Raw genomic sequence first — 23,797 nt, forward strand, 5'->3', positions numbered from 1 at the left:
GAGAGATTGAGCCTGCTCTTCCCTATCTCAAGTTACGTCCAGTTAACAAGTACAAGAGGCTACATTCAAGATACGTCACCAGTAGCACAAAACGTTTTGACCAGGAGGCAAAACGTACCCAAGATCCCCCCTACTCCACACACCCTTCACGTCGGCTTGTCGTCAACCAGCAAACTTCTCATTCCAGCCTGCCTGCTCCTGATTGGTGACTCGCCGACCGCGCACCTGCACACTGCACCTCCGCGCTATCTACCTGAATCGACGTCGGAGCCCTGACTAGCTATCAACTTCAGAATATTCTTTGTGCTCTTAGAGTTGACATCTCTCTCTGGCATACTAAGCTCACTGGCTTGTATACGAAGGGAGGTCTCAGCCATAGCCGATATTCTCAGCACCATTTCTCCATTATAATATTTAATCTATTGTGTTTTTGCATTTATCTTTGTCATTTTATTTCATTAGTCATTTACCCGAGATTTGTCTTTATTTTCATTTATGTTTAAATTAAAGATATTAAAGTTTCATTGTTCATACATTGTGTTTTACGTGTTCCTCCCTCTAACTTACCACAGACAACAGGCAAGCAGTCTATCTTTTTTTTGTAAGTGTGACCAGGCATTGACACCTGCCATTGGAGGACTGCCGAACATCTATACTCCAACACTTTCCTGTCACATTTAATGAGGGCCTGTCCTAGGAGCTTCACTCAGGTACTAGTACCAGAACGTGAATTTGTGGTTAGAGTACTTCGGTTTGCTAAAGTTGCATTTCAATATTATCATTAATCTTCATGTTTATATGGTGCTGTGTGTATTGTGCATTCCGAGAGTAGCATATGGTGAGTGTGAGATAACTTTGGATTACGTGGTGACTGTAGGCGTCAGTCATTCTCTTAACTGGTCATCTCTCCCTCCGTGTTATTACTCGTGTTTACCAACTTTTGTCCCTAGGATATTTCTCACATTATCGGCAGATCATCATTGTGGTACCTTGGTACTTTGGTTTGTCTTCGGGTCAAAGCACCCTATCTTCTGCAATCCGACCGAAGGAGGATAAGAGGGCCATAGTTCCTCAAGAACGGACTTCGTTGCTGAGTTGGGACCTCAACAGCAGTTCTCGTCACCAGTTGACACTCGCACCCCTACACGTCGGTCAGAGATGATGATATTTACTTAGGTAGGGAATTAGCTTTCTTTTTACAGAGCACAAAGTTCGCTAATTCTGTAAGTATCATATTCATTTAGTGGGAAACCCTTGCTTACGTCCTATAGAGACTCGGCAAGGTATGCCTACATTCTTGGACTACCTAATTCACTTTTGGAGCAATTAAATGTTTCATTTGTTTTAGAAACTCAGTTTCACTTATTTAGTAGGATTTTCTTGCCCTTATTCTCCTACATTGTGTACCGGGTACAAGATTTCCTGTGGCTTTGATTGACTAATCATTTACCATCTTAAAATTAACATTAATCGTTAAAGATTAAAATTCCACAGGATAGTTACCAGTTGCCACGTTATCCTGTTTCTGACATTTACCATATCACAACTATATTCGTTGTACATTTATTTGCTATCTTTCACCATGTTTCGTCTCCAAGCTTTTCGTAACGTTCCAGCAGGTGAAATAGGGACCTTATGTCGTGCCAAGAGGACTGAATTACAGACTCTTGCACACGAGTATCAACTAGATGTTCCCAATGGAGCCAACAAAAATGAATTAAATAACCTAATTATGGATCAGCTCTTAGATGAAGGGAAGATTGACTCTGAAACTCACGAAACTTATTCTATTGCAAATAAAACTGATTTGGCAACTATGAAACTCAAACTTGAACTCGCCAAGCTCGAAAGGGAGCAACAGCAAGAAGCTATCCACATGAGAGAACGAGAGGCTGCCATAAGGAAAGAAGAACAAGAAAGAGAAGCGGCCCTAAGGAAAGAAGAACAAGAAAGAGAGCCTGCAATGAGGAAAGAAGAACCTGCAATCAGGAAAGAAGAACAAGAACGAGAGGCAGCTCTAAAGGAACGTGAGATGGCCCTATTCAGAGAGCGTGAGCGAGTACAGCTTGAAGCAAAACAATGCCACCTGGACCACCTGGAGATACAACGCGAGCATGACAAACAGCAAGCGGATATGGTTATAGAATTTCGTATATTAGAACTCACGTTGGAGACTACACACCACACTCAACGCCAGCAAGCTACCGCTAGTCTTCCAGTAAGTTTCAATGTCTCCCATGCCAGTAAGTTAATGCCACCATTCGTTGAGACAGAGATTGATGTCTTTCTTACCACCTTTGAGACCCTAGCTAATAAACTTTGCTGGCCTGCTGACCAATGGTCTACCCTTCTCAGAGTGCATCTTACAGGTAGAGTTGCAGTTACTCTCAGTACCTTAGCGTCTGAGAATGACTACCAGACCCTGAAGCAAGCAGTGTTGGACGCCTACCTTCTCTCCACCGAAAGCTACAGACGAAAATTCCGTGATCATCTTAAGGCAAGTACTACCACCTTTCTAGAATTTGCCAATACGAAGAAAAGATATTTCATGAAATGGCTGGAAGCAGCACATGTCTCTACATTTGCAGAACTCATCAACCTCATGCTAGTTGAGGAATTCTTGAGACGTGTTCCCCCTTCCGTCCGTTTATATCTAGCAGATAAAGAAGAAACCGACTACATCAAATGTGCGAAGTCGGCTGACACCTACATCCTCATCCACCGGCTGACACCATCACCACCTCCCAGTAAGAAGTCTTGGTACGGTTACGATAAAGTGAGTACAGAGGAAGCGAGCTCACAATTGTATTGTAAGTATTGCAAACTCTATGGACATACCATAGATAGATGTGTGAAGGCTCAATACAAAACCAATGAATCTACTAAACCCAAACAGACTCATCCTAAGTCCGGTAAGCCTGTGATGAATGTTGGTGTTCATGGTAATAATCTTTCTCTCTTCAGTAAACACTTGTATCCTGGAACTGTCTCTACCAACGGTACAGATTCGGAGGGACGTTTCAAATTGAAGATCGTGAGGGACACAGCGGCTCTTCAGTCTATTATATTGAAATCGGCTGTGCCTAACATCACCTACACCGGAGAAACTGTCCTTATCACTGACCTCACTGCTACTACTCCGTATCCACTCGCCAGAGTCCACCTGGATTGTCCCTTAGTGACTGGTGAAGTTCAAGTCGTCATCAGGGAAAAGCCTTTTCCCATGCCTGGAGTGCAACTTCTCCTGGGCAACGACTTGGCAGAAGATCTGCAACCGTCCAACCTGATCATCACAGACAAACCCCAGATGTGTACCTCTGTAATGGATAATCCCATCTTTGAATATGTTACAGCAGAGGTTCAAGAAAGTGATCAAGTTTCTCCTCCGATTTTGGTGACCACCCGTGCACAAGCTGCACGACCACAGCCAGCTGACTCTACTGCTACCGCTGTCCCTCAAGACCCTCAGAATCTACCTCCTAATCTTACCAGTTTGGAGTTCCGTAAGTTACAGAGGGAAGATCAATCATTAACACCATTATTCTTCCAGGCTGAGACTCAACCTGGCAGTATCCCTGGGTTCTTCCTAGAGAATGAGTTGCTCTACCGCAGATACAGACCCAGCAAGCTGAAGGAGGATGACGATTGGGTTAATGTCGAACAACTAGTGATTCCCACCAGCATACGGCCCGATATTCTACACCTGGCCCACGGAGCTCTTTCTCATTATGGTTTCAACAAAACCTACCACGGAATCAGACAAGGCTACTACTGGCCAGGTATGGTAAAAGACGTTAAAAAGTACGTACAACAGTGTCATACATGTCAGATGGCAGGTAAACCTAACATCTCTATTCCCCAGGCTCCACTAAAACCCATCCAAGTGCCTGCGGAACCTTTCCACAGACTCATCATAGACTGTGTTGGTCCTTTACCCCGGACCAGTTCTGGCAACGCCTATATATTAACTATCCTGTGTCCTACCACCAGATTCCCCATAGCAGTTCCAGTAAAGAACCTTATGGCTGCTACTGTGGTGAAACACCTATTGAAGATCTTCACCCAGTATGGATTTCCAAGAGAGATTCAAAGCGACTGTGGCACCAACTTCACCAGTGATCCCTTCAAGAAGACACTGGAGGAGTTCAACATCACACAGGTACTGTCCAGCCCCTATCATCCTGCTTCACAGGGTTCTCTTGAACGTAGTCATCAGACTATTAAAGCACTCCTAAAGAAATTCTGCAATGGCACCTTGAAGGACTGGTATAAACAACTTGATCTCATTATGTGCATTTTCAGAAGTCTCCCCAATGAGTTTCTAGGAGTATCTCCTTATGAGATGCTCTACGGACGTAAGTGCCGTACTCCTCTCAAAGCTCTCAAAGACTCTCTACGTAATGCCACCTTCAGTGACCCTCAGAATGTGCCTTAGTTTCTTCAAAACTTAAAACACATTCTAGAGAGAGTACGTAAATTTGCTAATGACAACCTATTGAAAGCCCAGGAGAGGATGAAGACTCATTTTGACCAAAGCAGCAAATTAAGGAAATTTAAACCAGGAGACTTCGTGTTGGCATATTTTCCTATCCCAGGTTCTCCATTGCAAAACAAGTTTTCAGGACCCTACCGTATCAAGGAGTGCAGGAACAACCACAACTACGTTCTTGAGACTCCAGATAGGCGGCGGAAGACCCAGTTGTGCCACGTCAACCTCCTGAAGCAGTATCAAGGTATTCCCCCCAATGTGTTGGTATCAGTCTCTACATTTAAAGGTCCATACCTCCACAGTGAAACCTTCCCTGCTTCTCCCGAAACCATTAACACTGAGACGGTGCTTTCCAAATCAGAAATCCTACCTGATCTTCATCCCAATTTACAGGACTATAATAGTACTCCTTTGCCATGTTCTAATACTATTCTCGCCTCGCCAGATATCATGAAGCCTTTCATCCTCCATGTAGACGCCAGTGGTACCGGCATCGGGGGTGACCTGATGCAACAACGAGGCGAGGAGATTCGACCTGTTAGCTACAAGGAACTACAGCACGATCGAAAGGGAGCCACACTCCATCGTCCTAAACTTGCAGCACTTCGAATCGTCCGTGCAAAGTGCTCGGTCTACCACCATCTACTCGGACCAAAATCCCCTACGCTTCCTGCAGCAAGCCAAACTCAACAAACAACGGCTTCTACGATGGGCTTTATATCTGCAGAATTTTAACCTGGAGATTTCTACATCAAGGGTTCTGACAACATCATAACAGACGCCCTCTCCAGAGTCTATGAGGTGGAGGCTGCTCCACCTATTGCTCTACCACCTGAATACGTAACTTCACCCGGAACCGCAAGCTTCGGGGGAGAGTTGTGACGATAATCTCTTTCTAGAAAGATTGAGCCTGCTCTTCCCTATCTCAAGTTACGTCCAGTTAACAAGTACAAGAGGCTACATTCAAGATACGTCACCAGTAGCACAAAACGTTTTGACCAGGAGGCAAAACGTACCCAAGATCCCCCCTACTCCACACACCCTCCACGCCGGCTTGTCGTCAACCAGCAAACTACTCATTCCAGCCTGCCTGCTCCTGATTGGTGACTCGCCGACCGCGCACCTGCACACTGTACCTCCGCGCCATCTACCTGAATCGACGTCGGAGCCCTGACCAGCTATCAACTTCAGAATATTCTTTGTGCTCTTAGAGTTGACATCTCTCTCTGGCATACTAAGCTCACTGGCTTGTATACGAAGGGAGGTCTCAGCCATAGCCGATATTCTCAGCACCATTTCTCCATTATAATATTTAATCTATTGTGTTTTTGCATTTATCTTTGTCATTTTATTTCGTTAGTCATTTACCCGAGATTTGTCTATATTTTCATTTATGTTTAAAGTAAATATATTAAAGTTTCATTGTTCATAGTTTGTGTTTTACGTGTTCCTCCCTCTAACTTACCACAGACAACAGGCAAGCAGTCTATTTTTTTTTTGTAAGTGTGACCAGGCATTGACACCTGCCATTGGAGGACTGCCGAACATCAACACTCCAACACTTTCCCGTCACAAAATATATATATATATATATATATATATATATATATATATATATATATATATATATATATATATATATATATATATATATATATATATATATATATATATATATATATATATAGTAACTCGAGCCTTCATCGCAGCTCGAGCCTTCATCGCCAACATCACAGACGAAAAGGCCCTTATCAAGCTAGATTTCAAAAATGCCTTCAATTTGGTGCGGAGGGATGCTGTACTCCGTGCGGTTCATAGTCATTTCCCTTCCCTCTACCCTTTTGTACATTCATGCTACAGTATGGATCTTAAGCTACTTTTTGGCGAACATGAAATTGACTCGCGAGAAGGCGTCCAACAGGGTGACCCCTCTTGCTCCTCTCCTTTTCTGCTTAGTCATCAAACAAGTCACAGAGGTCCTGTCCAGCGAGCTTAACATCTGGTTCTTGGATGATGGTACCCTAGCTGGTTCCCAAGACTCCCTCCTGGAGGACATCAGAAAAATCCAGGAGCAAGGTGCAGTTTTAGGCCTCACCCTGAACCCTTCTAAATGTGAAATAATATGTTCCAACCAGGGCATCGTAGAGAGAATAGAGGGTCTTCTGCCAAATATCCATAAAACAAAACCTGAAGACAGCACACTCCTAGGAGCTCCCCTGGGGTTGAAAGCCATCGATGAGGTCCTTGATAAGAAAATCGCCGACCTTAAGAGGATGGATGGGAGGATTGAGGATATTGATGCTCATGATGCACTCTACCTCATCACCAGATGTCTGTCCCTCCCCAGGTTAACCTACTTTCTGAGGTGTTCACCATCTTACAGTAGCCAAAAACTAAGTGAGTATGACCGGTTACTGAAATCAATGCTAGAAAAAGCCCTTAACCTCTCTCTCGATGACCTACAGTGGAAACAAGCCTCTCTTCCCGTAAGACTTGGGGGCCTCGGAGTTCGAACAGCAACGCAAATCGCTGTTCCAGCCTTCCTGTCCTCCTTATCAGCATCCGACGACCTTGTGAAGGAAATTCTACCTGCCCACTTACATCAGCTGGCAGGTGTACATGATCCCAATTTTACACGCTGTGCCACAGAGTGGGCCTCTCGTGCAGGTCAATCACCTCAACCACCATCCCCCAAATCCCACAAGCAATCCAGCTGGGATGGTCCCATTGTAGACCAAGTTGCTGCAGAGTGCCTGGGTGCTGCAACAACACAACACGACATTGCTCGCCTCACAGCAGTAGCAGCACCACATGCAGGAGATTTCCTGTTAGCAACCCCAATGTCGGCAACTGGCACGCGTCTCACACCACACGCCCTCCGAATTGCTGTGGCCCTCCGCCTTGCTGCCCCAATCCACACCAGATATAGGTGTATTTGCAGCGAGGTGGTGGCTGACAGGTACGGTCACCATGGCCTACTCTGCCAAAGCACAGGGGGATGGCACTCGAGGCACAGTGAAGTTAACGACATCATCAAGAGGAGCCTCACCACAGCTGGATGCCCAGCTGAAAGAGAGCCCCGTTACCTAACGCCCCGTAACTCTGATGCTCTTATTGGTCGCCCGGATGGTATCACAGTGAACCCCTGGAAGAATGGCAAGCAGTTGGTATGGGACTACACGTGCGTATCAACCCTGGCTAACACCTACATTAACCTCAGTGTTGCACAACCAGGTGGCGCTGCCACCCACAGGGAAGCAGCCAAATCCCGTAAGTATAGAGAACTGGATCACCACTACAATTTTGTCCCCATTGCTTCTGAGACGCTCGGCGCCTGGGGTAAAAGTGCTACCAGTTTTTTGAAGGAACTGGGTTCTAGGCTCATTGAAACATCAAGGGACCCGAGAGCTGCAAGCTTTCTTTTCCAGCGCCTCAGTGTGGCGATACAGAGGGGAAATGCGCACTGCATCCAGGGTTCCTGCCCGCCATCTGAGGAGCTGGAGGAACTCGACAACCTATGACAACCATCTTTGTAACCCATATGTAACTCCTTTTTTGTAACAAAGTTCAAATAAAGTAAATATACATGTGTACATACAAAAGAATGGGGGTGGTAGGAGAAGATAATATTAGTGTTCAGTGAGAAACCACAAGGTCTCCTCTGAATACTTTTTATTTTCTTCTCCGAGGCTATGGGTCCCCACATTGGCACCAGAGGTGGTACCCTCACAAACGTTTATAAAAATATATATATATATATATATATATATATATATATATATATATATATATATATATATATATATATATATATATATATATATATATATATATATATATATATATATATATATATATATATATAAAAGAAGTTTTCATGAATTAATTATTTTACGACTACCTAACCTACCTAACCTAACCTAACCTAACTTTTTCGGCTACCTAACCTAACCTAACCTATAAAGATAGGTTAGGTTAGGTTAGGTAGGGTTGGTTAGGTTCGGTCATATATGTACGTTAATTTTAACTCCAATAAAAATAAATTGACCTCATACATAATGAAATGGGTAGCTTTATCATTTCATAAGAAAAAAATTTGAGAAAATATATTAATTCATGAAAACTTGGCTTATTAGGCAAATCAGGCCTTGCATAGTAGGCTGAGAAGTGCGTTCTGGCTACTAGGTACGACATATATATATATATATATATATGACATATATAATATATATTCTGGGGTGTGAGTTTTCATTCGCATATAGTCCTGGGGACCATTCAGGCTTGTTCGCATTTGTGTTCCTCACGTGTGCCCCAAAGAATGAGGTGATTTGGTGAAATGCTATGCCCAAGATTACCATCCGAGTTGCCGTCGGGGAAGTGGCTCAAATAGCCTCGGCTATCACTTCCTTTTGACGGCCGTGATGGTCAAGCGGATTAAGGCGCCCTGTAGTTACCAGTTGCGTTGCTTCTGGGAGTATGGGTTCGAGTCACTTCTGGGGTGTGAGTTTTCATTCGCATATAGTCCTGGGGACCATTCAGGCTTGTTCGCATTTGTGTTCCTCACGTGTGCCCCAAAGAATGAGGTGATTTGGTGAAATGCTATGCCCAAGATTACCATCCGAGTTGCCGTCGGGGAAGTGGCTCAAATAGCCTCGGCTATCACTTCCTTTTGACGGCCGTGATGGTCAAGCGGATTAAGGCGCCCTGTAGTTACCAGTTGCGTTGCTTCTGGGAGTATGGGTTCGAGTCACTTCTGGGGTGTGAGTTTTCATTCGCATATAGTCCTGGGGACCATTCAGGCTTGTTCGCATTTGTGTTCCTCACGTGTGCCCCAAAGAATGAGGTGATTTGGTGAAATGCTATGCCCAAGATTACCATCCGAGTTGCCGTCGGGAAAGTGGCTCAAATAGCCTCGGCTATCACTTCCTTTTGACGGCCGTGATGGTCAAGCGGATTAAGGCGCCCTGTAGTTACCAGTTGCGTTGCTTCTGGGAGTATGGGTTCGAGTCACTTCTGGGGTGTGAGTTTTCATTCGCATATAGTTCTGGGGACCATTCAGGCTTGTTCGCATTTGTGTTCCTCACGTGTGCCCCAAAGAATGAGGTGATTTGGTGAAATGCTATGCCCAAGATTACCATCCGAGTTGCCGTCGGGGAAGTGGCTCAAATAGCCTCGGCTATCACTTCCTTTTGACGGCCGTGATGGTCAAGCGGATTAAGGCGCCCTGTAGTTACCAGTTGCGTTGCTTCTGGGAGTATGGGTTCGAGTCACTTCTGGGGTGTGAGTTTTCATTCGCATATAGTCCTGGGGACCATTCAGGCTTGTTCGCATATATATATATATATATATATATATATATATATATATATATATATATATATATATATATATATATATATATATATATATATATATATATATATGTCGTACCTAGTAGCCAGAACGCACTTCTCAGCCTACTATGCAAGGCCCGATTTGCCTAATAAGCCAAGTTTTCATGAATTAATATATTTTCTCAAATTTTTTTCTTATGAAATGATAAAGCTACCCATTTCATTATGTATGAGGTCAATTTATTTTTATTGGAGTTAAAATTTACGTACATATATGACCGAACCTAACCAACCCTACCTAACCTAACCAAACCTATCTTTATAGGTTAGGTTAGGTAGCCGAAAAAGTTAGGTTAGGTTAGGTAGGTTAGGTAGTCGTAAAATAATTAATTCATGAAAACTTGTTTTATATATATATATATATATATATATATATATATATATATATATATATATATATATATATATATATAACTGAAAACTCACACCCCAGAAGTGACTCGAACCCATACTCCCAGAAGCAACGCAACGCAACAGTTGCGTTGCTTCTGGGAGTATGGGTTCGAGTCACTTCTGGGGTGTGAGTTTTCACTTGCATATTGTCCTGGGGACCATTCAGGCTTGTTCGCATATATATATATATATATATATATATATATATATATATATATATATATATTTATATATATATATATATATATATATATATATATATATATATATATATATATATATATTAGTATATTTTGGTAGCAGTCTTTCCTGTAGACATATATTATTAAATATGACCGAAAAAGTAAGATTAATAATTCTAACACGAATTTTCTCAATCTTTCGTACATTACGCTTCACTGTTGGAGGTAAATCAAAAATTAATTCTCCAAAATTCATTTTTATTTCTAGTCTGACGCGACACGGACGCGTTTCGTAAAACTTATTACATTTTCAAAGACTTTAGTTCACAAATACACAACTGAATAGAACTTACGTATCTCCGATTTTATATCTACATTTGAGTGAGGTGGGAGGGGTGATGTGGCATTAACACAAGACAGAACAAGAGGGGATATTAATAGGGTATTAAAAGTATCAACACAAGACAGAACACAAACAATGGGTATTGAATAGAAGTGTTTGTAGAAAGCCTATTGGTCCATATTTCTTGATGCTTCTATATTGGAGCGGAGTCTTGAGGTGGGTAGAATTTAGTTGTGCAATAATTGGCTGTTGATTGCTGGTGTTGACTTCTTGATGTGTAGTGCCTCGCAAACGTCAAGCCGCCTGCTATCGCTGTATCTATCGATGATTTCTGTGTTGTTTACTAGGATTTCTCTGGCGATGGTTTGGTTGTGGGAAGAGATTATATGTTCCTTAATGGAGCCCTGTTGTTTATGCATTGTTAAACGCCTAGAAAGAGATGTTGTTGTCTTGCCTATATACTGGGTTTTTTGGAGCTTACAGTCCCCAAGTGGGCATTTGAAGGCATAGACAACGTTAGTCTCTTTTAAAGCGTTCTGTTTTGTGTCTGGAGAGTTTCTCATGAGTAGGCTGGCCGTTTTTCTGGTTTTATAGTAAATCGTCAGGTGTATCCTCTGATTTTTGTCTGTAGGGATAACGTTTCTATTAACAATATCTTTCAGGACCCTTTCCTCCGTTTTATGAGCTGTGGAAAAGAAGTTCCTGTAAAATAGTCACTGAGGTATGTTGGTAAACGAATCACTGTTTACCAACATACCTGTGGATGAAACAATCAGGATGATAGCGGACAGAGTGTATCGTGATCCAGCCTGTACTCCTCTTGACAGACCAGAAAACATTCTAAGGAAACTACTCCACGCTTGTACTAAAGAGGCACCCTTCTTGAGCCCGGATGGGCACATGTATAAGCAAGTAGATGGAGTCGCCATGGGTTCTCCCTTAGGTGTCCTGTTTGCGAACCTCTACATTGGTACCATCGAACAGAAGGTCTTAGTCGACATGAACTTGAAACCGGCCATATACGGCAGGTATGTTGACGACATTTGTACACAGGTACCTGATGTCAGACATTTGCAGGAGCTGAAAGAGGCATTTGAGCAGAATTCTGTGTTGCGTTTCCCTTAAGAGATGGAAAAGGATGGGAAACTGCTCTTTCTAGATGTAACGGTCATGGAAAGGAACGGAGGTTTCCACACTGCAGTCTACACTAAGGAAACATACATAGGAATGTGCCTCAATGCCAACAGTGACTGCCCAGACAGTTAAAAGAGGAGTGTTGTTAACGCTTATGTCGACCGTGCTCTTAGCCACAGCTCAGAATGGAAGCAAGTCGATGAAGAACTCTGTAGGGTAAGGAAGGCTCTAGTCAACAACGGCTTCTCCAAAGGGTTCGTTGAAGACATCATAAGAAAAAAGGTGAAAAGCCATGCAACCTCTGAAGAGACAACTAACACAACACCTATACCCCCTATTAGACTATTTTACAGGAACTTCTTTTCCACAGCTCATAAAACGGAGGAAAGGGTCCTGAAAGATATTGTTAATAGAAACGTTATCCCTACAGACAAAAATCAGAGGATACAACTGACGATTTACTATAAAACCAGAAAAACGGCCAGCCTACTCATGAGAAACTCTCCAGACACAAAACAGAACGCTTTAAAAGAGACTAACGTTGTCTATGCCTTCAAATGCCCACTTGGGGACTGTAAGCTCCAAAAAACCCAGTACATAGGCAAGACAACAACATCTCTTTCTAGGCGTTTAACGATGCATAAACAACAGGGCTCCATTAAGGAACATATAATCTCTTCCCACAACCAAACCATCGCCAGAGAAATCCTAGTAAACAACACAGAAATCATCGATAGATACAGCGATAGCAGGCGGCTTGACGTTTGCGAGGCACTACACATCAAGAAGTCAACACCAGCAATCAACAGCCAATTATTGCACAACTATATTCTACCCACCTCAAGACTCCGCTCCAATATAGAAGCATCAAGAAATATGGACCAATAGGCTTTCTACAAACACTTCTATTCAATACCCATTGTTTGTGTTCTGTCTTGTGTTGATACTTTTAATACCCTATTAATATCCCCTCTTGTTCTGTCTTGTGTTAATGCCACATCACCCCTACCACCTCACTCAAATGTAGATATAAAATCGGAGATACGTAAGTTCTATTCAGTTGTGTATTTGTGAACTAAAGTCTTTGAAAATGTAATAAGTTTTACGAAACGCGTCCGTGTCGCGTCAGACTAGAAATAAAAATGAATTTTGGAGAATTAATTTTTGATTTACCTCCAACAGTGAAGCGTAATGTACGAAAGATTGAGAAAATTCGTGTTAGAATTATTAATCTTACTTTTTCGGTCATATTTAATAATATATATATATATATATATATATATATATATATATATATATATATATATATATATATATATATATATATATATATATATATATATATATATATTGTGACGGGAAAGTATTGGAGTGTTGATGTTCGGCAGTCCTCCAATGGCAGGTGTCAAAGCCTGGTCACACTTTAAACAAAAATATAGACTGCTTGCCTGTTGTCTGTGATAAGTTAGAGGGAGGAACACGTAAAACACAAAATATGAACAATGAAACTTTAATATATTTACTTTAAACATAAATGAAAATAAAGACAAATCTCGGTAAGTTAAATTACAGTTAAATAATAAAGAAAATGCAAGGACAATGTGAAATACAAAATTACAATGTTAAAATGGTGCTGAGAATATCGGCTATGGCTGAACCCTCCCTTCATATACGAGCTAATGAGCGAGTATGCCAGAGAGAGATATCAACCGTAAGAGCACAAGGAATATTCTGAAGTGGATAGCTGGTCAGGCTCAGATGTCGATTTGTGTAGAGGGCGCTGAGGTGCTGGGTGCAGGTGTGCGGCTGGCGAGTCACCAATCAGAAGCAGGCAAGCTGGTGAAGGGTAGTTAGCTGGTTTGATGACGAGCCGGCGTGGAGGGTGTGTGGAGTAGGGGGATCTTGAATACGTTTTGCCTCCTGGTCAAAACGTTTTGTGCTACTGGTGACGTATCTTGAATGTAGCATCTTATACTTGTGTCTTGGGACGTAACTTAAAGTAGGGAAGAGCAGGCTCTATCTCTCTTGAAAGAGATTATTTATTTTTTTTATTACTAAATTTTTAGTTTATTTATTACTCCGCCTTTCTCTCTCAAGTAGTGGGGGTGGATGAAAGCTCTGCTCCAGGGGCCCCTCTTCTGCAGTTCCTGGGACTCGAGGGAAATCGATTTGTGCTCTTAAGTTCTGTTTGACTCTTTGTGGGCCCTTCTGCTTTATGAGAAAAGTCTTTTGATGCAGGGTTTTAATGATCCCCTTCCTTGTAAGAGTTTGATTTAGGTGCAGCTCTCCCCAGGGTTCGTTTCTGTGTTTTTTGGGGTTCTTTGGCTTCGTCCTTCTGTAATATCCTTTCTCCCGTGTTTCCCCGGTGGAGGCTCGGGCAGCCCTGTGTGCTTATATATCTCTTGCGTGACTGGGTTTACATCTCGGTTATGGATCTGGCCACTTTTGAGTTTGGGTCTTCCCCTCCTTATTGGGCAACTCGTTCTTGCACTTGCTTACAGTCAATATTGGCTTATTTAATAAGTGCATATGTGACATACTAATTGATTGTGAATATTTTAGTTTACCTTGAAAAGCTTCATAGAAAACACAGGCCTCACCTAACCTTCTTAGTATGTTAAGATAAGCATCTTATTTACAATTATTACTTAACCTATCAACGGTATAGGTTAAGTAATAATTGTAATTAAGAAGCAATAAGATGCTTATCTTAACATACTAAGAAGGTTAGGTGAGGTCGGTGTTTTCTATGAAGCTTTTCAAGGTAAACTAAAATATTTACAATCAATTAGTATGTCACATATGCACTTAATAAATAAGCCAATATTGACTAAGCAAGTGCGAGAACGGTTTGTATTGGGGGCGTTCAACCCGCTCTCGCAATTGACAGCACATATATGACTTATTGCTTGTAGTCAATATTTTGTTTATGAATTAGTACATATATGGAATATTCCCAGTTACATTTTTTTTTTTCAAGACCCAAACTTTTCCTCACGTACCAATTTACGTCTCACAATACCCGTCCATCGCTGTTGACAGCAGAATAGTCGTGATTGGTTCAATTATAATGAAAATTGAAGTTTTCTGGTCCTACATGGGTTGTGAAATTAACCTACTATTGTCCATGCTCTTTGAATATATTACAGATCAGCTACATCTTATTGAAAGCTTGTAATTTTGTTTTGAGAAATATTAGTAGTTTTTAGTAAATTATGATAATGACAATAAATTATTACATATAATAAGAGTGCTTCACCAATCAACATTATATACACTAGTCTTTGCTTTAAAAATCTTTAAAGAATGTATTGTAGTGTGGAGGTGACCCCACGTGGTACAACAACAGTATAGTAATATTTCACCTTGAGCTGTAGTCGTCGGGGATGGTAGGTCTGGGAGGGCAGGTGAAGCAAGTCTAGGCTTCTCTGGAAGGATAGGATAGAAGGAGTCAACGCCTCTTCAAGAATCATAGTAGCACTTATCCCAAGTGCAAGTGGTGCCGGGTGGGAGACGTCCGCGTTGGGTCACGTGCAGTTCATATCTGTGCTCTCTCTCTCTCGACCTGCGCGGGGCTGCTGCGCGGGGAGGCTGTGCGCGGTCGCCGTTCACTAATCAGGGCACAGTCCTGCCTACACTATGAAATGTCTCCTTTGGCGGGCACTTTGAATGTGGTTCCCTCAACACTCCTCCTGTCCCTATAGAACAATGGGTATACTAGAGGGGAAATGTTTCACTATATATAACATGTCTTTTTGTAAAAAGGTCTTCACCAGCTCCACACTAGGAGGGTGGAGTTGCAAGCAAAGCCACAAAGGAGAACATTTCTGGTTTCATAAATGGGTCCTATTACAATTATTACCCGTGTTATCTTTATACAATGTTGCAGTTATTACACGTATTATCTTTGCACTATACACGAATTGCTTCAACACTACATACATTACACTATCTTTCCCTTTCTACACTATCTTTCCCTTTCCTTTTCTTTTTTCTCTTATGCCTTTATGGGTCACATCGAGGACATGCATACTCTGGTTTAGACCATACACTCACCAGAGTCACTCTTACACAGACCCCATGGAACCACTCCGCGCACATATCGCATTGCACCATAAATTTTCCATCATATGGTTGCCGACACACACAGTAAAGGTATGGCACTCCCACTGGGACCTGAACCTGTGACATATGACGTTTAAACTTCCTAATCCAGCTTGGGCATGTATAGTCCTTGCACTTCTTAAGTTTATCGTGATTTGCTGTGATATTGTCATTCTGGAGCTTGACCCTGAATAAACAAGATGAGAACTTGTGGATGATGACGCCTGGGCCCTTCCACTGCGGTGAGAGCTTCCGGCACTGCCCCTTCACCTGTGCCGTGTCTAGCAGGTAAACCAGGTCACCTCTCTCATAGACCTGTAACCATGCCCGTAGATCATAATCTCTCTTCATTCGTTCCTGGTTTGTAGATAGAGACTTCCGTGCCAATCCATGCACCTTCTCAATTTCCCTCTGCAAATTTGCTAAGTAAGGTACTGCATCTGATTGAAGTTACACCTCCTGGGGGTACATTAAATCTATGGGCTGGTTGGTTTCCCGACCGAGCATTAACTTGTTGGGCGTGAAGCCGGTCTGTCGGTTCACACTTGACCTGATGGCCCCTGCTATGTGTTGAATATAGGTGTCCCAGCTGTCATGTTGGGAACTGGCATAACACCGCAATGCATCCATGACGGTTCTGTTATATCTTTCCACCTGCCCATTCGCCGACGGCCTGTAGGCGGTAATACGGGCCTTGTAGATGTGCATCAATTCACAGAGTTTCGTAAACAAGTCACTTTCAAAATTCCTGCCCTGGTCAGTGAAGATCTCAAACGGATACCCAAACCGGGTGAAGAACCCATCGAGTGCTGCTCTGGCAGTGTCCTCTGCAGTCTGGGACGGTAGTGGCACACACTCAATCCATTTAGTGAACTGATCTACCATCACTAGGAGATATTCGTTGCCTTTCTGAGTCTTAGGCAATGGTCCCAAAATGTCCAAGTGTACCCTTTCCATTGGTGCACACGCATGGTACTTAAGCAGCTCGTGCCTGCTGGTCTTGGATGCTTTTTTCTTCACAGTACAGTAGTGGCAGGATGCTACATAGTTTGCAACATCCGTTGATAGCCCATACCAGAAGTACCTTGATCTGACCCGCTCCATTGTGCGATTTCGGCCCTGGTGGCCCATATCAGGTATATCATGGCACAGATTCAGTACCTCCTGCCTCCGGCTGGTGGGTATATACAAAAGCTTCTGGGCGGCTCCCCCCTGATCTACTTTGTGCCACCACCAAAGCCCATTTTTCATGAGAAATGCCTCTTTGTTTAACCAGTAGTGTTTTGTGGCGGGACTGGTTCCGAACAGATCTCCTTCTGCTGGCTGACGGCCTTCCACCCATTCTCTTACCATTCTCATGTCCGGGTCCCTCTCTGTCTGCTCCTGTAACTCGAGTAAATGCAATCCTAGTCTGTCCGCCGTTGTTCTGGTGATGATCCTAATGCTTACTGCTTCTGGGGCCATTGCATCTTCCTCCTTATCCAGTGTCTCCGCAGGCTTCCTTCGGCCATCGTCACCAGGGTCCCATGGGAAGACAGCCAAGTTGAAATCCTATGACCACTAATCTTGAATAGGGGCTATAGTGCTCACTTGTCTAATCGTCCCCCGGATCTGAACATTACATGCACATCTGAACGACCCCGTAGCTAGTGGGATGACGTCATCTACCGTCTGATGGAAGATCGCCCAGTTCTGATGTGCCCTGCGACAATATGGACATCACCCACACGGCAGGTCCTGCACTGGAACGTCCTGGCGAAAGTGGGTACATGCCTGTTGGGCGCCTCCCTCCCTGGATAAAGAATCTGCATTGTTGTGTTTTTTACCTGCTCTATGTTGGATTTTTAAATTAAATTGGCTCAGCTCCTCCAGTCAACGTGCTAGTTGGCCCTGGGGTTCTTAAACCTAATCAGCCAGACCAAGCTGCCGTAGTCAGTGTGAATGATAAAAGGCCGCCCCAAGAGATAGTGCCGAAAAAGCCTGATAAACCTGACTACTGCCAATAACTCTTTCCTCGTGGTGCAATACCTTTTCTGTTCTGGGGTCAATGCGAAGCTGGCATAAGCAATTACCTTTTCTTTCTTTTCTTGAACCTGTAGCAGCTCTGCTCCTATTGCCCAGTTGGAGGCATCAGTGTCCAGGATGAAGGGGTCATGTCCATTAGGCAACCCCAGCACCGGAGCTGTAGTTAAGGCCATCTTGATAGCTGTAAAGGCCTCCTGATGCTTGTCTCCCCATACGAATCTGTTTCCACCGGCCAGTGCATACAGGGGTGTGGCTAACTCTGCGAATCCCTTTATGAAGGCCCGATGGTAGTTGGCCAGTCCCAGGAATCTTTCCACATCTTTGGCTGATCCAGGAGTCTGCCATTTCACCACTTTGTCTACCGCCTCTTTTCCCAGTTCTAGTCCCGCCCTGCTAACCATCCTGCCCAGGAACTCAACTCGCTTCTTAAAGAGGTCACATTTTTGTGGTTTCAAACCATAGGTCCTGAATCTCTCAAATACCTGTGCTAGGTTGGAGAGGTGGCTTTGGAATGAATTGCCCAGCACTAGGATGTCGTCCAAGAATGCTAGCACAGTTTCCCAATTTAGCTCCCGCAACACCAAATTCATGACCCTGGCCGGAGCATTACAGAGACCAAAGGCCATTTTTCTAAATTCGAACAGTCCGTACTTTGTGATGAATGCCGTCTTCTTCTGCTATGTTGATCTGATAATAGGCCGAGTTGGCATCTAGCTTGCTAAACCATTCGTTTCCCGCCAAGGTGTCCAGGCACTCATCGACTTGGGGGAGAGGGTACACGTTCTTTATGGTGCGAGAGTTCAATCCTCGAAAGTCTACACACCACCGAACTGTCGCATCCCTTTTTCTTACCAGAACTGGTGCCGATGCCCACTCAGATACTGACGGTTGGATGATGCCTGCATCGAGCATGCGCTGAAGGTGTCCTTTCTCCTCCTGTGCGAAGAATGCGTGTGTTCGTCGTATTTTTTGCTTCACGGGTCTTGCATTACCCGTGTCGATGCGGTGAGATACCTCCTTGAACGATCCCAGGTCAAATTCACTTGCAGCAAAGATGTCCTAGAAGTTCCATAACAGGTGGGTTAGTTGGCTCGCCTGTTCTGCTGTCAGCGTTTCTTCAACGTCCTGTACCATGGTCATCATATGAGGAGGTAGATTGACTTGAGTTTCACTTGCTACTCTCCCCACTGCCCTTGCTGCTACCGCTGGGCCCGGCCCCGGTAGAATTTCCCATACTGCCTCTGCATTGGCCACATGCATCTGCCTCTTTAATGTAATATTCTGTCCCGTTACATTGAGTACACATACCTTCAGGGTTCCTCCCTCCTGATGGAGTGTGCGAATCACTGGCCCCTGCCCATCCTCCAGGGGCTCCACTATACACTGGGGCATACTTTTGTCCAGTTCACATTTTACCTTGGCCACTGAATGTGGTGGGATAACAGTGTATTGGGACACCGCTACTTTAGCAATGCACGGAACTAGGTTAGGGTTAGGCTCCTCTTTCTTCTCTAACTGCATGGGGATCACCTGTCCCTGTAATATCATTTGGGACTTGTCCAGGACTATACTGATACCATATATTTTCATGAAATCGAGCCATAGCAACATGTTGTCTGCAATGGGCGCCACATACACTCCCATAGTGCATTCCCGTCCCGCAACAAGCAAGGGGATGGGGCCCACCAGTGTTCCCGTAAGGTGCATACGTTTCCCCGCCGTGCTTAAGGTTATGTGTTGTATCACATTGGGTGGTGGGTTCAGCTGTTGATGGATCTCCTGGGATATAATGGTGACCTCGGCCGCTGTATCTACAATCGCCTTGACCTTCACAACCCTGATCTGGACTGGAATCCAAAACATAGAGCCGGATCTGAGCTGCCTGATGGTTATTTGATCTCTTCCCCCGTCCTGCTCTTCCGTGTCCGACGTCTCTTGGCCCGCTCCTATCTTGTTCTCCCCAGGGGGAACCCTGTCCGCTAGCAGAGTGAGCCTGGCCTCCTGGTCTAATTCGTGCTCGTCTGAGTCTGAGTCTGGGGTGTCCCGGCCTACTCTGCTGATAAAATCCGCGGCGTCCTCCTCGCTTACCGACAATGCCTGGTGGGTCCGGTTGTGTTCCGAGCTGTCGTCCATTAAAGGCGGATGTGCTGTAGCTGCCGACTCGTATGTGCGCTGACCCGGCCCTGCCTCACGCTTCAACACCCTTTTTAGGCCTGTTGTACACTGGGTCGGAGTTAGGCCGAATGAGGCGACCCGGCAGCATTTAAAGGCTCTTTCTGGTCCTCGAAGGAAACGTGCAGCTTGCTGCCCAGGGGATCCCTGAGCTGGCGGATTTCCTCCCCATCACTTCCGAGTTCCGGACAATCTCGAACCACGTGGCCCTCTCTCCTACATCTGAAGCACTGCATCGGTCGCCTGGGGGATGGGGTACGACGATTATGCGGTGATAGGATGGCCGGCGTGAGACGCCTCAAACCTTCACACACCTGGTCCAATCTCCCGTTGATTTCCGAGATACCTGCTACCAAGGTATCCAACTTTGCCTCCATGCCCATGGAAGATGAAGGGCATGAGCCCACGCTCGACGGGTGGTGAGTGCCGATTCCACGGCCTGCGGGGCTGTTAGCCGGTGAGGTGAGCGCCGAGAAGCGTCTTAACTCCTCGGTGGCTGCTCATACCGGGAGTACCTACCCACTTCATTTACTCATACTGCTGGCCCCTGGGACACGCGGCGGTGGGAGTCGTATCTGTTCGAACTTGTGGAGCCGTGGATTGCTATGGCAATCCACGGCTGGAAGGTTTGGGGCCTGGTCAATAGCCTCCTGTTACCTAGCAGTAAATAGGTACCTGGGAGTTAGTCAGCTGTCACGGGCTGCTTCCTGGGGGTGGAGGCCTGGTCGAGGACCGGGCCGCGGGGACACTAAAAAGCCCCGAAATCATCTCAAGATAACCTCAAGATAACCTCCTCCATTGACGAATTCCTTGCATTGGCACTGTATTCCGCCAGACTCTTGTCCTGTAATCCCTGGCCAAACCTCATTACTGCGATTTGTTCCACTTCCCACTGTGGCACGTGTTTGTAGGCCCGATGAGCCAAGTGGTGGACCCTGTCTGTCCAATCAGCGATGGGCCCTCAGGTCCCCCGGACCTGAGAGCCCGGGACCCTGTAGGGGCGGGTCCACCTCAAACAATATAGCAGCCAACAACTCGGGTGTGGTCCTAAGGAGGTTGATATCATAAATGTTGTCCTCCGTGATCTCGCGGCGACGCCGAAACTTGTTAATGTGAGCGGCCAATGTATCTCCTACACCAGGTAGCAGCAGCAGCTCAGCAGCCGAAGCAGAGTTTATCTTGGTTGGAGCCATTGTGCTGGTATTGAAGACTAAAGCTCCACTATATCGTGCCGACTGCGTGCCCACAGGTAGGTCACAGCCAAGAGGGGCCTGTACACTAGGTCAGAAAACAGGGCAGGCCTGGTAATAAGCCATAGATCTGGGGCCAGGCACCTCTCATGTATATCACACCAAAAAAAAAAAAAAACAGACACCAATGGCCACACTTAAGGTTCCACAATCCAATGTTCAGAAATAGGAATAAATGTTCCACAAAGAAAAATAAGCACTGCACAGTCAATAATGTAAATGATGGAAGCAGGTGGATCTCAAGCAACATAAACACTGCACATTTAATTGGTACTTAGATCACTTGAGGCTTAGACAAAAAAACTGGGCACTTACTGCACTTGCAGAACTGGGAAATCTGATATGGCAGACACTTCGAGGAACTTTAAATAGCAATGTGCCTAATTTTCATAAGCACTGGGCTGAGGGTTCTCAAAAACACTTCTTTCAGGTGAACGTGGGGAACTTTGTGCAGGGCGGATCACCATCCACCTTAAATCTGGTAGGAAAACAAACTCACTGGCTTTCTTAATGTATATGTCCCCCTGGAGCCATTACCTCTTTAGAAAGACTAGAACAGGCTACGTCTAGCTAACAATAGAAATGAGAAAACAACAGACCTGTAGCAAGCACCCTGCAGAGCTGGGACCGGCGTTGCTGTAGTAAACACACTGGAGACGGATGCGCTCGGGAACGATAGCCTGAAATCCTCCGCAAGTGGATTCGTAAACAATAGCAGGTGCCGGATACGCTCAGGAACGGTGGCCTGTAATCCGTGCGAATGGCGGTACTTTCCTCCCCTTCGTTAAAAAACTTGGGGACCACAGTAATCGGTGCTTGGGGGACAAGACAATAAAATGAAAAAAATCCGGGGAAATAACCTGTATAAAACACTGGTAACTGGAACTTATGGAGAATCTTGGGGAATTACATGAGATTTGGAATAAAGCATATGCACAAAAAACAGGGACTGAAATATCTTGGGCACCGCTTTTGAACAACAAGCCGGAGAACATCTATGGCGCAACCAAAGCACAGTAAATCGACACTGGAAACATTGAACACTATCTAAGACGTCTCTACTGAAGTCGGCAGAACGATGATGCAGATATCTTGGCGAGGTCCTCTTGATCACCGCGTGGGAATGGTTACTCACTGCGCCAATGTGGAGGTGACCCCATGTGGTACAACAACAGTATAGTAATATTTCACCTTGAGCTGTAATCATCGGGAAGGTAGGTCTGGGAGGGCAGGTGAAGCAAGTCTAGGCTTCTCAGGAAGGATAGGATAGAGGGAGTCAACGCCTCTTCAGGAATCTTAGTAGCACTTATCCTAAGTGCAGGTGGTGCCGGGTGGGCGTCGTCCACGTTGGGTCACGTGCAGTTCATATCTGTGCTTTCTCTCTCGACCTGCGCGGGGCTGCTGCGCAGGGAGGCTGTGCGCGGTCGCCGTCCACCAATCAGGGCACAGTCCTGCCTATACTATGAAATGATTCCTTTGGCGGGCACTTTGAATGGGGTTCCCTCCACAGTAGGAACGTCAACAGAAAACAATGTTACGTTGGAATGTCTATGGGGTAAACTACTGCAAGCAGGATGGTATTGTGTCTACTACCTTCTGTAGGATGGGAATAGGGTCCACTACCACCTGTTACGTGGGTAAGGGGTCCATACCACTTGCAGGATAGGTATGGGCCCAACAACTGCCCATAGGATGGGTATGGGGGACCACTATCATCCACAGGATTGGTATGGGGTCCACTACCACCTACTGGATGGGTATATAGTCCTCTACCACCCACAGAATGAGTATGACGTCCACTACCACCTGCAAGATGGATATGGGGTCCACTATTGCCCACAGGATGGGTTTGGGGACCACTATCATCTACAGGATGAGTATGGATTTCACTACTGCCCACTGGATGGGTATATGTTCCACTTCCACCAACAGGATGTGTGTGGAATCCACTATACTGCTCACAGGATTGGTATGGGGTCCACAATCACACAAAGGATGAAAATTGTGTCTACAATCACCCATAGCATGGGTATGGCCTCCATTGCTGCCCACAGCATGAGTATAGGGTCGAGTACCGTCCACTGAATGGGTATATGCTTAACTACTGCCGACAGGATGAGTATATTGTCTACTACCGACGATATACATCATACCCCATACATAAGAGGTATGGACCCCTTACCCACAAAATAGGTGGTAGTGGACCCTATTCCCATCCTACAGAAGGTAGTAGACACTATACCATCCTGTTTGCAGTAGTTTACCCCATAGACATTCCAACATAACATCGTTTTCTGTTGACGTTCCTACCA

General features: G+C 44.8%; 1 protein-coding gene across 4 annotated transcripts in view; it reads left to right on the forward strand.

The window, feature by feature from the left end:
* Positions 1 to 23,797, forward strand: part of LOC123750961 (uncharacterized) — a 335,999-nt gene that overhangs the window by 193,850 nt on the left and 118,352 nt on the right. The window contains exon 2 of one of the 4 annotated variants that reach the window (XM_069333315.1): positions 188 to 5,958. The exons of the other annotated variants lie outside the window; for them this stretch is intronic. Coding sequence (XP_069189416.1) covers positions 1,583 to 4,435 — 2,853 coding nt within the window. The 5' untranslated portion in view covers positions 188 to 1,582 and the 3' untranslated portion in view covers positions 4,436 to 5,958. Of the gene's footprint in view, positions 1 to 187; positions 5,959 to 23,797 lie in introns of those variants that run through there. 4 annotated transcript variants of the gene reach the window in all.

This window comes from Procambarus clarkii, chromosome 4 (genome assembly GCF_040958095.1).
Source record: "Procambarus clarkii isolate CNS0578487 chromosome 4, FALCON_Pclarkii_2.0, whole genome shotgun sequence".
In the NCBI taxonomy this organism is placed as follows: Eukaryota; Metazoa; Arthropoda; class Malacostraca; order Decapoda; family Cambaridae; genus Procambarus; species Procambarus clarkii.